General features: G+C 42.8%; 1 protein-coding gene across 2 annotated transcripts in view; it reads right to left on the bottom strand.

Moving 5' to 3' along the window:
• RNF180 (ring finger protein 180) overlaps positions 1–14,228 on the bottom strand; it is an 84,409-nt gene extending 70,181 nt beyond the window's left edge. For both annotated transcript variants that reach the window (XM_089653450.1, XM_089653451.1), the window contains exons 1-2: positions 14,127–14,228; positions 7,044–7,161 (exon numbers count right to left, since the gene is read on the bottom strand). In XM_089653450.1, coding sequence (XP_089509576.1) covers positions 7,044–7,148 — 105 coding nt within the window. In that variant the 5' untranslated portion in view covers positions 7,149–7,161; positions 14,127–14,228. The remainder of the gene's footprint in view (positions 1–7,043; positions 7,162–14,126) is intronic.
• Between the last annotated feature and the right edge of the window lie 2,880 nt (positions 14,229–17,108).

Genomic DNA, 17,108 nt, shown 5'->3' with positions numbered 1-17,108 from the left:
GCCCTCGAACCCCTCGTGTATTGTATTGTTACTGTACTGTCTCGTGTACTGTCTCCCATTATAATGTACAGCACTGAGCAAACTGGTGACGCTATATAAATACTGTATAATAATAATAATATTCTGAGATCAAAGGATCACTTAGGATGGCTGCTGCAAAGTGCTAAAACAATGCTAAAGAATGGAAATAGAAGTCAAAATACAAGGGAACTGCTTTACCATTCAGAATATTTATAAATAAATACACATGGTCTTATGATCAACCTCCTCTATAGTGTTATATGACTGCCTAGTACACAGTAGGTTTTCACAACCTGTAGTTACACTGAGCTTGGGTGTCACTGCTCCGCCTCCTTCCTGGTTTACACTCTTACCTTAAAAATGAAGCAAGCACCTATTGGTGTCAGTCCATTAATTAAGTAGAAGCTCAAGCGCTCAAGGTGCCCTGAAATGAGGACTACTCCATTTTGTAGTACTGAGCTCAAACTCCCCCACCCCCTTCACTATTGGTCAATAAGATCACCTGTCATTTAACGCACAAGTAGTAAGGAATAGTAAGGTAAGGGAAGGGTGGGCTGTCACTTCGCTTTCTCTTCTGAAGTTGGTATTTGCATAAAAGTATTTGTAATAACGTTAACACACCAACTGCCAAGGTACTAATATACAGAAATACAATGAATAGTAAACAGCATACATATAAGGTGAAATAAAATTAATAAAGCAAACAATACAATATAGCAAGTAAGCATGCCAAAGTGCCAAGTGCAGTGGCCACAAAATATAGTCAGGAAGTTGAAAGTTGAGGCCCTACAAACCCAACATTTTGGGGTCCTGTGACACCTTTTACAAAAAGGCTCTTTGCCAGATAATATTTTGTGGCCAGTGCACTCAGCTCTTTGGTATACCTTCTTCCTATATTTCACTGTCTGCCTTGTGAACCTTTTTTCATCTTTTGTACTATATCTTGTGTACCATTTTGTACGCTCATAAAACAAAACTCAATTTTGGCATCTCAGTAGTGTGCTAGCTGTATTTATCACTATTACACTATGCTTGATAGGGGGAGGTGGGATGCTCCCTTTATATAGTTAACCACTCCTGTGCTTTTTTTATGCTTTATATTGCCCACTTAGAGGTGTGTGAGAAGATATGCAAAATACCTTCATTAACCTTCTAGGGATTTGCATAAGGCTAGATTCACACTTTTCCACAGTCTGCAGGCTGGTTGCAGGTGCAGAAATCGCACCTGTCCCCACACCCGCAGACAAATTGCACTGCTCCTAAAAGACGTGTGGGGCTGCCATTCAGGATGCATCTCAGCCCAACGTGCGGGGCTGCATCTCAGCCCGCAGCATGTTTGCGAGTGCGGGAACCACAGGGAAACCACAAGGTCGTGTTTCTAAAGAGGTGCATGCACCACTTTCCTGTGCCCAAGCAAACGCAAGCCACATGGCTGCAACAGTGTGAGGATAAAAGAGGACCACACATTCAGGGCTTAGGAACTCAAGTAGCTATCTAAAATGACTTGTAAGTGACTGCTCTAAGTTTGCAGTGACAGTTTAAGAGGTGTACAGGCAGTACAGATTTACTATAATAACTGTCTAGGATACAGCTGGAAAGCATCAGGGTGTGTTGTACCTGTAGGCATAAAAAACCCCCTTTGCCTTTTAAAATGCAGCTGCATGAAACCATACATTGCAAAAAGGTTTCATGCACCTGGCTGCAGGTGCGGGAATGCGTGCCTGTTACACACACTGTCCTGCACCTGCACCACGGTGAAGCTAGTCTAGGAGATTTAATAAACATCAAAAAAGGTTTAACCTGGTTTGCAAATATTGAAACTTTGTAATGATTGTGAATTGCCACTATAATATTTATGGAGCCTGAACTTTTCATTTCAATAATTACCTGCTTCCCCTCCACCCTATAGCAGAAGTACTACTACAGGGTGGCAGGGCTGCACAAAATCACGTGTGTGTATATATACGTGATTTGCATTTCTGGCGAGTACAGATGTCAATCACCAGGTCCTGGCCAGAGATTCCCTGCTGGCACCCAGCGATTGAGTATCACTGACAGGGGAGAGACCTGTGTGTAAACAACACAGGTCTCTCTCCTGCAAGCAATAACATGCCGCTGTGTATTTCTCTGAACAGCATGTTTGCCTAGTAAATCACACAGAGCACACAGTTAACCCTTTGATGGCCCCAGATGTTAACCCCTTCCTGCTCAGTGTCATTAGTACAGTGTCAGTGCTTTTTATTAGCACTGATTACAGTATAAGTGCCACTGGGGATCTCAGTGGCAGTTAGTCAGTTCCCACCCAGTGTCAGAATGCCCACCGCAGTCCCACCATAAGTCAATGATCGCCACCATTACTAGTATAAAAAGAATAAAAATAAGAATTCCATTTGTAGGTGCTATAACTTTCACATAAACCAATTACAGTGGGGATAGAAAGTTTGGGCACCCCAGCTAAAAATTTGTATTAATGTGCATAAAGAAGCCAAGGAAAGATGGAAAAATCTCCAAAAGGCATCAAATTACAGATTAGACATTCTTATAATATGTCAACAAAAGTTAGATTTTATTTCCATCATTTACACTTTCAAAATAACAGAAAACAAAAAAATGGCGTCTGCAAAAGTTTGGGCACCCTGCAGAATTTATAGCATGCACTGCCCCCTTTGCCAAGCTGAGACCTGCCAGTGTCATGGATTGTTTTCAATCATCGTCTGGGAAGACCAGGTGATGTCAATCTCAAAGGTTTTAAATGCCCAGACTCATCTGACCTTGCCCCAACAATCAGCACCATGGGTTCTTCTAAGCAGTTTCCTAGAAAACTGAAACTGAAAATAGTTGACGCTCACAAAGCTGGAGAAGGCTATAAGAAGATAGCAAAGCGTTTTCAGATGTCAATATCCTCTGTTCAAAATGTAATTAAGAAATGGCAGTCATCAGGAACAGTGGAAGTTAAAGCAAGATTTGGAAGACCAAGAAAAATATCAGACAGAACAGCTCGCAGGAGTGTGAGAAAAACAATTCAAAATCCACGTTTGACTGCATGATCCCTCCAGAAAGATCTGGCAGACACTGGAGTTGTGGTACACTACTCCACTATAAAGAGATACTTGTACAAATATGGTCTTCATGGAAGAGTCATCAGAAGAAAACCCGCTTCTACGTCCTCACCACAAAAATCATTGTTTGAACTTTGCAAATGAACATTTAGACAAGCCTGATGCATTTTGGAAACAAGTTCTGTAAACCGATGAGAATAAAATATAACATTAAGGCCGGCATGAGCAAAGGTACGTTTGGAGAAGAAGGGGCACAGAATTTAATGAAAAGAACCTCTGTCCAACTGTTAAGCATGGGGTTGGATCAATCATGCTTTGGGGTTGTGTTGCAGCCAGTGGCACAGGGAACATCTCACGAGTAGAAGGAAAAATGGATTCAATAAAATTTCAGCAAATTTTGGATGGTAACTTGATGCCATCTGTGAAAAAGCTGACGTTAAAGAGAGGATGGCTTCTACAAATGGATTATGATCCTAAACACATCTCGATATCCACGGGGGATTACATCAAGAGGCGTAAACTGAAGGTTTTGCCATGGCCTTCACAATCTCCTGACCTCAACATGATTGAAAATCTATGGATAGACCTTAAAAGAGCAGTGCTTGACAGACATCCCAGAAATCTCAAAGAACTGGAAGACTTTTGTAAGGAAGAATGGGCAAAGATACCTCAAACAAGAATTGAAAGACTCTTGGCTGGCTACAAAAAGCATTTACAAGCTGTGATACTTGCCAAAGGGGGCAGTAAAAGATATTAACTCTGCAGGGTGCCCAAACTTTTGCAGACGCCATTTTTTTGTTTTCTGTTATTTTGAAAGTGTAAATGATGGAAATAAAATCTAACTTTTGTTGACATATTATAAGAATGTCTAATCTGTAATTTGATGCCTTTTGGAGATTTTTCCATCTTTCCTTGGCTTCTTTATGCACATTAATACAAATTTTTAGCTGGGGTGCCCAAACTTTCGATCCCCACTGTAATTTACAAGTATTGGGATTTTTTTTTAGAAAAGACATGTAGCAGAATACATTTGGCCTAAATTAATGACGAAATTTGATTTTTAAATTTTTTTTACTGGATATGTTTTATAGCAAAAATTTAAAAAAATTGTTTTTTTTTCTAAATTGTCGGCCTTTTTTTGTTTATAGTTTAAAAAAACCCAAAATGCACAGGTGCATAATACCACCTAAAGAAAGCTCTATTTGTGGGAAAAAAGGACATAAAATGGCCAGGTCAGAAAGGGATGTAAACCCTGGAGGGAAAGTGGGTAACAAATATGTGTCTCTGATCTGGTAGATGCAAGCCTTCCAGATTACTGTTCAGTAAACTGGGTGATAAAAGATTTTCTCTAAGGTATAGCAAGTCACAACTTTCCATAAAGAATAAAGATTTCAATTAGTACATTATGTTTTTTTGAGCCTACATCTGCCCTCAAATCTGGGTATTTCAATTAAGTAATACACTTAAATACAAAATTAAAGTAAGTGTAACTCAATGACAAAAATCTCATATTGTTTTTAATGTGTTAATATCTTTTCAAATGTAATTTTAACCACTTGCTGCCCACTAACAATACATCCTTGCTGCCAGAGGGCGGTAAAGGCAGGCAATGCGACTCACAGGCTTTCCTGGTTTCTGGGTACCCCCTGCTGATCTGTGCTGTGATAAGACACAGCACAAGTTTGTCAACAGGTTGCAGACAATTTTTGCTCTATACCTGATCAGATGTGGCCAATCACAGCACAGAGTTCTGTGTTTACAAACAGCCAGCAATCTGGCGGTTTCTTCTCCCTGAAATCAATTCTGAGTTCATGGAGAAAATGTAGCCTGATCTGTGAGGAAAAGCAGCACACTTTACAATTGTTGGGCACACGGTTAACCCTTTCATTGCCACACGGTTAACCCCTTCCCAGCCAGTGTCACTAGTACAGTATTATCACTGATCACTGAATTAGTGTCACTAGTAACGTCAGTGTCTGTTAGTGCCAGATTGCCTACCACACTATCACAGTCACAGATCCTTTTTCCAACTCAGTGATTCTATTTTTGATTTTTTTTCTGACATGTTGGTACTAGTAAATACAGCTGGATAAAACTGTGTCTGTCTTCATTTCAGGCAGCAAAGAAACAAAATGTGATTATTTTAAAGGGAATGATTATCTTCTATACCCACTATAAATTTCATTTGGTGTGTTGCATGACCGAGAAATTGCCAGTTAAAACAGCACAGTGCTGAATGTCAAAAAATGCCCTGGTCATGAAGGGGGAAAACCTTCCAAATTATAAACTACAACTTTTATTAAACTAATACCCACTGAACCTAGCAAGAAGATCCATGTTCACTCACTTTCTGCTATGGGGTGAAAAGTTCTGTCACTGTCTACCAAATACTCTCCTGTGTTGTCACTCTGTTGCTTACACTTCCAGGGGAAAATATAAACAGCTGTGCCAACGCTCAATATGCAGGCATTGTTCACTGCTGCCACCTTAAGGCTCCATTCACACTTCAACTTCAAAATCGTGTAATTTTCATTGCAACTTTACATTGCAACTTTGGTGCGACTTTGACCATGGATGATTGTTTCTGCTGTACAAAGTCACATACAAGTCGCATATATATCATCCAGGTGTGACTTTCATGCGCCTTTTGAGGGTTTACATTGATGTCTATGACCCTTAAGTTGCATGAAAGTCAGACCAAAGTAGTGTAGGGAATGACTTGAAGTCGCACAGATATGAATAGTACTCATTGGGAAACATGGGGTGCGACTTGTCATGCAAATTTGGATCCCAAAGTTGCACGACAAGTTGCACAAGCGTGAATGGGTTCTTAGGAAGCCTGCCCTGAGCAATGGCAGCTGCTGATGAAGTGTGTGTGTAGATAGGACACGCCTGCAAAGAGGAGATCAGCAGCACTAAGATAAAAAAAAACTGAAAATAGTCTTTTCTCAAGTAGAACAAAAAAACATGGCATGCATGCCAGTTACTGTACTAAAACACTGTGTGTCAAAAACAATTTTGACACACAGTGTTTTCGTACAGTAACTGCCAACCAATTAGGCTTTGTTCACACAGGAGTTGGAAATAGTGGTTGGATTTTTACGACTTCCTGACTGCCTGTCAATGTCAATCAAAACTGTTAAAACAGGGAGTGGATGGAGGTGTACATGCGGGGGTGTCGAGGCTTGTGCACACATGCGGTTTGGGGGCCGTACTGGTTTTAGGTGGTTGAACAATGGTTTTACTGCCCCCTGACGTGAAGTTAAAAAATAACAGACTTATTGGCTGGATCAACATGTGAAAATAAGGGAACACATGAAAAACAAAACTAATGCAGCCATCACATCAATGAATTGGTAAGCAGCAATATAACTAATTTCTGCTTTTGTGTTTATTATTGCTTTAATTTGCTAAAGTGGCAATGCTAGTTCTCCATAGACACAATGTTGTCAGCCAAGAACAGGAAGTGTGTTATTGGAAGATTTATTAGTAGAAAATAAAGCAAAATAAATGCATTTAAAAGAAAACGAATGCAGCCACCACAGCTACAATCTGGTAAGCCACACTATATTACATTTTCATTCTTGGATTTAAATACCCTTTAAAGTGGAACTTTAGGTAAAAAGTAAAAATGGGCAGGAATCTTAATACAGAAGAGACATGCTTTGTCTCTTCTGCATTAAAGTTACTTACCTGCCACTGTACAGATTTGGCAATGCTGAAACTGACCGAACTCTAGTGCATATGAAGGACTGAAGTCATTCCTGCCCGGCATTCAAGACCCAGAAGCCAGCCACCTGAAGATGTCAGCGGCCAAGGGGGGAGATCCTGGACGGTGCATCGCTGGATCTAAGGTCAGTATAGTTCCGCTTTAATTCAAATAGTCTTGTCAATGTGTGGTAACACTTCTCTAAATATTTTTGGACTTAGGGAAAAATATAATTAGGCCATTTCTTTACTGACCTGACAATGTCCACATTCTCCATCCCTGATCAGACAATCTGAATTGGCTACACACTTCCGGCATTTCCAGCAGCGCAGAAGGAAGACACTGTCTTTATGGCTCATCTTGGGTTACTCACTGAAAAACAGAAATCAAATCACAAATGTAGTCATAGTTTACTGTACACCCGTACTGATACTTCCCAACTTATTTAGGGGTGACATTATATAAACTATTATGCAAGCTGCTATTTAACCTTTTGACTGTCGGTGCAAATACAATACTTGTAGCTGAATTTTTTATGTCACATGATATTTGTGCTGCTGTTTTTAAAATCTATATGGCCAGCGGGGGTTCACTTCCCCCACTGTACACAAATATAAGAGGGTCCTTCCCCCACTGGCTCTTAATAAAGGGGGTCTTTCTCCTATTGACCACTAATATAAGAGGTTCCTTTCCCCACTGGCCGCTATTAAAGGGGGTCTTTCTCCTATTGACCACTAATATAAGAGGGTCCTTCCCCCACTGGCCACTATTAAAGGGGGTCTTTCTCCTTTTGACCACTAATATACGAGGGTCTTTTCCCCACTGGCCGCTATTAAACGGGGTCTTTCTCCCATGGACCACTAATATAAGAGGGTCCTTTCCCCACTGGCAGCTATTAAAGGGGGTCTTTCTCCTATTGACCACTAATATAAGAGGGTCCTTTCCCCACTGGCCGCTATTAAAGGGGGTCTTTCTCCCACTGACCACTAATATAAGAAGGTCTTTCCCCCACTGGCTACTAATAAGGGAGGTCTTTCTCCTATTGACCACTAATATAAGAGGGTCCTTCCCCCACTGGCCGCTATTAAAGGGGTTCTTTCTCCTATTGACCACTAATATAAGAAGGTCCTTCCCCCACTGGCCACTATTAAAGGGGTTCTTTCTCCTATTGACCATTAATATAAGAGGGTCTTTCCCCCACTGGCTACTAATAAAGGCGGTCTTTCTCCTATTGACCACTAATATAAGAGGGTCCTTCCCCCACTGGCCGCTATTAAAGGGGGTCTTTCTCCTATTGACCATTAATATAAGAGGGTCCTTCCCCCACTGGTTGCTATTAAAGGGGGTCTTTCTCCTATTGACCACTAATATAAGGTCTTTCCCCCACTGGCTACTAATAAAGGAGGTCTTTTCCCTATTGACCACTAATATACGAGGGTCCTTCCCGCACTGGCCGCTATTAAAGGGGTTCTTTCTCCTATTGACCACTAATATAAGAAGGTCCTTCCCCACTGGCCGCTATTAAAGGGGGTCTTTCTTTTATTGACCACTAATATAAGAGGGTCCTTCCCCCACCGGCCGCTATTAAAGGGGTTCTTTCTCCTATTGACCACTAATATAAGAAGGTCCTTCCCCCACTGGCCGCTATTAAAGGGGTTCTTTCTCCTATTGACCATTAATATAAGAGGGTCTTTCCTCCACTGGCTACTAATAAAGGCGGTCTTTCTCCTATTGACCACTAATATAAGAAGGTTCTTCCCCCCACTGGCCGCTATTAAAGGGGGTCTTTCTCCTATTGACCACTAATATAAGAAGGTCCTTTCCCCACTGGCCGCTATTAAAGGGGGTCTTTCTCCTATTGACCACTAATATAAGAGAGTCCTTCCCCCACTGGCCACTATTAAAGGGGTCTTTCTCCCATTGACCACTAATATAAGAGGGTCTTTCCCCCACTGGCTACTAATAAAGGCGGTCTTTCTCCTATTGACCACTAATATAAGAAGGTCCTTCCCCCACTGGTCGCTATTAAAGGAGGTCTTTCTCCCACTGGCCACTAATAATAATAATACATTTTTTTAGGCTCCTTTCAAAACACCCAAGGTCACCTTACAAGGATAGCACTAATACAAGGGTGTCCTTTCCCCACTGGCCGCTATTAAAGGGGGTCTTTCTCCCACTGACCACTAATATAAGAAGGTCTTTCCCCCACTGGCTACTAATAAGGGAGGTCTTTCTCCTATTGACCATTAATATAAGAGGGTCCTTCCCCCACTGGTTGCTATTAAAGGGGGTCTTTCTCCTATTGACCACTAATATAAGGTCTTTCCCCCACTGGCTACTAATAAAGGAGGTCTTTTCCCTATTGACCACTAATATACGAGGGTCCTTCCCGCACTGGCCGCTATTAAAGGGGTTCTTTCTCCAATTGACTACTAATATAAGAAGGTCCTTCCCCCACTGGCCGCTATTAAAGGGGTTCTTTCTCCTATTGACCATTAATATAAGAGGGTCTTTCCCCCACTGGCTACTAATAAAGGCGGTCTTTCTCCTATTGACCACTAATATAAGAAGGTCCTTCCCCCACTGGCCGCTATTAAAGGGGGTCTTTCTCCTATTCACCACTAATATAAGAAGGTCCTTCCCCCACTGGCCGCTATTAAAGGGGGTCTTTCTCCTATTGACCACTATTATAACAGAGTCCTTCCCCCACTGGCCGCTATTAAAGGGGTTCTTTCTCCTATTGACCATTGATATAAGAGGGTCTTTCCCCCACTGGCTACTAATAAAGGCGGTCTTTCTCCTATTGACCACTAATATAAGAAGGTCCTTCCCCCACTGGCCGCTATTAAAGGGGGTCTTTCTCCTATTGACCACTAATATAAGAGAGTCCTTCCCCCACTGGCCGCTATTAAAGGGGTTCTTTCTCCTATTGACCATTAATATAAGAGGGTCTTTCCCCCACTGGCTACTAATAAAGGCGGTCTTTCTCCTATTGACCCCTAATATAAGAAGGTCCTTCCCCCACTGGTCGCTATTAAAGGGGTTCTTTCTCCTATTGACCATTAATATAAGAGGGTCTTTCCCCCACTGGCTACTAATAAAGGCGGTCTTTCTCCTATTGACCACTAATATAAGAAAGGAGGTCTTTTTCCCACTGGCCACTAATAATAATAATACATTTTTTTAGGCTCCTTTCAAAACACCCAACCTTGTCACCTTACAAGGATAGCACTAATACAAGGGTGTCCTTCCCCCACTGGCTGCTAATAAAGGGGGTCGTTCTCCCATTGGCCACTAATATAAAGGGGGCCTTTCCCTAACCCCACTGGCCACTTCTATTAGGGGGTCCTTCCCCCACTGGCTACTATTATAAGGAAGTCCTTCTCCTACTGGTCATTAATATGAAGGAGTCCTTCCCCCACTTGCTAGTGGTAAAGGGGGTCTTTCTCCCACTGGCTAAGGGGGTTGCTCCTCTACTGGTCACTTTTATAAAGGGGTCCTTCCCCACTGCCCAATTTTCATTTCAATCTTTTCTGGCCAATATTATAATCGTTTTTCATGATTATCACTGAGCATAATTAAAATGATTTGTTCTAGGTGTCAAATACACTAAGAACACCACACTCTTTATTCTTTTATATATTATATCTACCTGAAATGTCATACAGCACTGCAGAGCATTCTACCCCCAGCAATCACGCATATACAGTGGATATAAAGTCTACACACTCCTGTTAAAATGTCAGGTTTCTGTGATGTAAAAAAATGAGACAAAAATAAATCATTTCAGAACTTTTTCTACCGTTAATGTAACCTATAAACTGTACAACTCAGTTGAAAAACAAACTGAAATCTTTAGTGGGGGGAAGTAAACATAAAAAACTAAAATAATGTGGTTGCATAAGTGTGCACACCCTCTTATAACTGAGGATGTAGCTGTGTTTAAGCAATGACATTAAAATCATGTTAAATAGGAGACAGTACACACCTGCCATCATTTAAAGTGCATCTGATTAACCCCAAATAAAGTTCAGCTGTTCTAGTAGGCCTTTCCTGACATTTTCTTAGTTGCATCCTACAGCAAAAGCTATGGTCTGCAGAAAGCTTCCAAAGCATCAGAGGGATCTCAGTGTTAACAGGTATCAGTGAGGAGAAGAGTACAGAAGAACTTTCAAGGCATTAGATATACCATGGAAAACAGTGAAGACAGTCATCATCAAGTGGAAAAAATATGGTGCAACTGTGACATTACCAAGAACTGGACGTCCCTCCAAAATAGATGAAAAGACGAGAAGAAAACTGGTCTGGGAGGCTGCTAAGAGGCCTACAGCAACATTAAAGGAGCTGCAGGAATATCTGACAAGTACTGGCTGCGTGGTACATGTGACAACAATCTCCCATATTCTTCATATGTCTGGGCTATGGGGTAGAGTGGCAAGACGGAAGCCTTTTCTTACAAAGAAAAACACCCAATCCCGGCTAAATTTTCCAAAACCACATCTGAAGCCTCCCAAAAGCATGTGGGAAAATGTGTTATGGTCTGATAAAACCAAGGTTGAACTTTTTGACCATAATTCCAAAAGATATGTTTGATGCAAAAACAACACCGCACAACACCAAAAGAACACCATACCCACAGTGAAGCATGGTGGTGGCAGCATCATGCTTTGGGGCTGTATTTTTTCAGCTGGAACTGGGGCCTTAGTCAAGGTAGAGGGAATTATGAACAGTTCCAAATACCAGTCAGTATTGGCACAAAACCTTCAGGCTTCTGCTAGAAAGCTGAACATGGAGAAGAACTTCATTTTTCAGCATGACAACGACCCAAAGCATACATCCAAATCAACAAAGGAATGGCTTCACCAGAAGATTAAAATTTTGGAATGATCCAGCCAGAGCCCAGACCTGAATCTAATCGAAAATCTGTGGGGTGATCTGAAGAGGGCTGTGCACAGGAGATGACCTCGCAATCTGACAGATTTGGAGTGTTTTTGCAAGGAAGAGTGGGCAAATATTGCCAAGTCAAGATGTGTCATGCTGATAGACTCATACCCAAAAAGTGCTGGAATCAAATCAAAAGGTGCTTCAAAAATGTATTAGTTTAAGGGTGTGCACACTTATGCAGCCATATTATTTTAGTTTTTTATTTTTACTTCACCTAAAAGATTTCAGTTTGTTGTTCAACTGAGTTGTACAGTTTATAGGTTACATTAAAGGTGGAAAAAGTTCTGAAATGATTTATCTTTGTCTCATTTTTTTTACATCACAAAAACCTAACATTTTAACAGGGCTGTGTAGACTTTTTTTTTATATCCACTGTATAGTACACTTCTGCAAAGTATTCAACCCCCAGCAATCAAACACACTTCTGCAAAGTATTCTACCCCTGGCAATCTCATACACCACTGCAGAGTATTCCACCCCCAGCAATCAGACATATATAGTATATTGCTGCAAAGTATTCTACTCCCAGCAATGTCATACACCACTGCAGAGTATTCTACCCCCAGCAACGTCATACACCACTGCAGAGTATTCTACCCCCAGCAACATCATACACCACTGCAGAGTATTCTACCCCCAGCAATGTCATACACCACTGCAGAGTATTCTAAACCCCAGCAATGTCATACACCACTGCAGAGTATTCTACCTCCTGCAATCTCATGCACCATTGAAGAGTATTCTACCCCCAGCAATCTCATACATCATTGAATAGTATTCTACCCCCAGCAATCTCATACATCATTGAATAGTATTCTACCCCCAGAAATAAAACACACTACTGCAGAGTATTCTACCCCTAGAAAACTCATACACCACTGCAGAGTATTCTACCCCCCGCAGTCAGACACAACACTGCAGAATATTCTACCCCCAGCAATCACCCTTATTCAGTACACTGCTGCAGAGTATTCTACCTCCAGCAATCTCACACACACCATTGCAGAGTATTCCAGCCCCTGGAATCACAACCTACTGCAGAGTATTCCACCCACAGCAATCACACATACACACTGCAGAGTATTCCACCCCTAGCAATCACACATACACACTGCAGAGTATTCCACCCCCAGCAATCACACATACACACTGCAGAGTATTCCACCCCCTGCAATCACACATACACACTGCAGAGTATTCCACCCCCTGCAATCACACATACACACTGCAGAGTATTCCACCCCCTGCAATCACATATATACACTGCAGAGTATTCCACCCTCTGCAATCACACTGTAGAGTATTGCACCCCCAGCAATCACACACAAACTGCAGAGTATTGCACCCCCAGCAATCACACACATATGAACTGCAGAGAATTTCACCCCCAGCAATCACACACATACAAACTGCAGAGTATTACACCAACAGCAATCACACACATACAAACTGCAGAGTATTACACCAACAGCAATCACACACATACAAACTGCAGAGTATTGCACCCCCAGCAATCACACACATACAAACTGCAGAGTATTGCACCCCCAGCAATCACACACATACAAACTGCAGAGTATTGCACCCCCAGCAATCACACACATACAAACTGCATAGTATTCCACCCCCAGCAATCACACATACGCACTGCAGAGTATTCCACCCCCAGCAATCACACATACACAGTGCAGAGTATTCCACCCCCAGCAATCACACATACACAGTGCAGAGTATTCCACCCCCAGCAATCACACATACACAGTGCAGAGTATTCCACCCCCAGCAATCACACATACACAGTGCAGAGTATTCCACCCCCAGCAATCACACATACACAGTGCAGAGTATTCCACCCCCAGCAATCACACATACACACTGCAGAATATTGCACTGTCAGCAATCACACATACTGCAGAGTATTGTAGCTCCAGCAATCACATACACTGCAGAGTATTCCACCCCCATCAATCACACATACACACTGCAGAATATTGCACCCCCAGCAATCACACATACACACTGCAGAGTATTGCACCCCCAGCAATCACACATATGCACTGCAGAGTATTGCACCCCCAGCAATCACACATATGCACTGCAGAGTATTGCAACCCCAGCAATCACACATATGCACTGCAGAGTATTGCACCCCCAGCAATCACACATATGCACTGCAGAGTATTGCACCCCCAGCAATCACGCATATGCACTGCAGAGTATTCCACCCCCAGCAATCAAACACATACACTGCAGAGTATTCCACGTCCATTATTCACTCACATCTATAACATACAGATGATTACAGAGCCCTCCCCTCCTCCCTTCTCCTCCTGAGCACACAGTAGTAATGAAGAGTTGAGCTGTGTGTACACATCTGCCTGCACACCACTCACCACTTCCTGGTTGGGGAAACAAGGCGGTGTAGAGATGAGGTCACATGGTCCACCCGCCTCCAATCAGACAGCGGGGATGCTGGAAGTAAACATTGGCAGGATTAGCTGAGTGTGTGCTGTGCGTCATTGGAGGGCCTGTCCCTGTGTGGAGGAATGATTCCTCTGACCCAGTCTTGTCATATCAGTTCATCTTCTACACTAGTAAACACTGGGATAGCTGACAGCTGGAAAGGCTTCTTAAATCTGAACTGCAGTCAGACTGCCATGTATGTGGGGGATCAGACCTAAGACAGGCAACATACAAGCGGAACCCCTCACCGTACTTGAACTTTAAATAAGTGGGGTGCTTGAAGTGATTGCTATGGAGGGTGTTGTGCCAGAACCAGATACAAATCTACAAAGACACCAGCACCCCAAATAAAGGCATTTCATACATTTATTTATTTCAGGTACTTATATTGCGCCGTCAATTTACACAGTGCTTTACATATATATTGTACATTCACATCAGTCCCTAACCCTCAAGGGGTGTACAATCTAAGGTCCCTAACTTACATTCATACATGTATTCGGGCCAATTTAGACAGGATCCAATTCACCTACCAGCATGTCTTTGGAGTGTGGGAGGAAACGGAGTACCCGGAGGAAACCCACGCAGGCACAGGGAGAACATGCAAACTCCAGGCAGGTGGTGCAGTGGTTGGGATTCGAATCAACAACCCTAGTACTGCAAGGTGGAAGTGCTAACCATTTAGCCACTGTGCTGCCCCATCATAAGACACCTCAGTCTCTGGGCCTTGCAGGGTCCCTTCCTCAAGGTGACAGTGATAACGGGTTCATTTAGGGCCAGTGCATACACACGCTGTGTATTACTGGGCAATTCACATGCAATCCTGGTCCCGTGCAATTCCAGCCTACTTATTTGACCTCAGCAACAGCCTTACAAAACGCACAGCAACCAGATCACTTGGTACTTCTGCGGGCAAACGTACTGTGTCTGGGGTGTCATTAGCATTGCACTGACACCTACTGTAGATCACAAGGGCAATGCATTTTGAACTTGGTGCAGGAAATGTGCACAGAACCCTGGCTTCCAGCACCACATTCTGGTGTGAACTGACTTTTACTCTGGCGGCAGCCTATTCTGCCGCTCGGAAAGTGACACTACATGGGCGACAAGAAACTGAGAGGCAGTATGGTGCTCCCTCACCACCTGTTTTAACCCAGAAAAGCCCAAACTGCTGCTCCATACCTGTGTGCTTTGCATGTAGTTGGGGCACAACCCTATTTACTTGAATAAGTTGCATTTGGTGGGCAATACCGCTGCCCTGGGGATATGCGTTTTGTAACAAAGCAATACATCATGGCCTCAGCAAATGAACAACCCCTTTTGGCTATTGTGTTAAGTTAAGGGGGATGATCAGGGGTAGTATTACGGTACTTTCCCCCGCTGCATGTGTGAACGAACCCTTAGGGATGAGCCAAACATATCATGTTCAGTTTGGGGCAGGTTTGCAGGTGTGAACGAGGCCTAAAGCTCAAACAAACCCTCCTTATGAGCAAAAGTACCTTGTCCCTATGTTGTTGTGGACAGGGGCCCCATTCTACAACCCGGGCCTGGTGGTTGTGGGGGGCTATGGACCCCATTCTACAACCCTGGCCTGGTGGTTGTGGGGGGCTTAACAAAATCTGGAAGTCCCCTTTACAAATAAGGGGTCCTCAGGATTCTGCCCCCCTCATAAATTAGTAACAAATTCATACAAACAAAAAGTAAGGCTAGGTTCACATTAGCCCACACTGTGCGTTCTGGTTGCGGAAATCGCATCGATTCCTGCAACCACCCGTGGTTGAATTGCGCTGCTCTTGCGAGACACATGGAGCTGCCATTAATTTTGAATGGCACCCCCATGCATCTCAGCCCACAACATGATCGTGGATGCAGGAACCGCAGGGAAACCACATGCTCAAAAGACAATGAGTTTTCCCTGCGACTGGGTTTTTAAAAAAGTGCATGCACATTGTTTCTGCAGTTCACGCAGCAGAGCAGCCGATTCAAATGAACAGGCTTCCGTACCCGAGCAAACGGGTACTAGTGTGAACCGAACCTAAAAAAACAGATGTACACATTTTGTTATTTAAAAATTCCCACAACATACATCGACCATCATCACTGTTGTCCAATGAAGCAGATCCAAGTCAATTGTAATCAATGGCACAATGAGAAAAAAATCCAGTGGACACATTTGATCCCATCGATGTACAGGAAAGGCATGACTTTTTTTGCCCCATATGCATAGAACAAAAGTACATGCACTTTCACTTATAAATACACCCCTATGTCGCCTTGATGAAGTGACCCTGCGACGGCCCAAAACATTGGTCTCCTAAGACTGATATAATGCTGTGTTCACAATAAATGTGTGAAACACATTTTTTGATTGTTGGTGACTTTGTATCTTGGTACCAGGGATCAATATGTACAGTATATACAGCATAAATATATATACAGTGTATTAGGGATGCACCGATACCGGTATCGGTGCTGATACTGAGCCTTTTCATGAAAACACCCCCGATACCTAACTGATACTTTACGATGCAATTTGCGTTCATGGATGAAAATTGCACCAATCAGAATTACTCTAGCCCAAACTGTCATTTCTGCAAGGAGAGGAAAGAAAGCAGCGAGGATATCAAATCCCTGCCACTTTCTCTCCTCTCTTACCACTGAGACTGCAGGGAGGTTTCCCGCACTGCTCCTGTGTGAACCCAGACTATGACAAGCTTGGGTTCACACAGGAGCAGTGGGGAAACTGCATGCTATTCTTTGCAGTGCAATTTGCGTCCAATAACGCAAATCGCACCGCAAAGTATCGGTAATCGGTATCGGCGAGTACTTAACCGAAAGTACTCATACTCGCCAATAAAAACGTGGTATTGGTGCAATTTTCCACATTTTGTCATGTTACAACCAAAAATGTA

Source organism: Staurois parvus, unplaced genomic scaffold (genome assembly GCF_062004578.1).
Source record: "Staurois parvus isolate SC_StPar_1 unplaced genomic scaffold, SC_StPar_1.0 ptg000714l, whole genome shotgun sequence".
Lineage (NCBI taxonomy): Eukaryota > Metazoa > Chordata > Amphibia > Anura > Ranidae > Staurois > Staurois parvus.
This window is presented reverse-complemented; position numbering and strand designations above follow the sequence as displayed.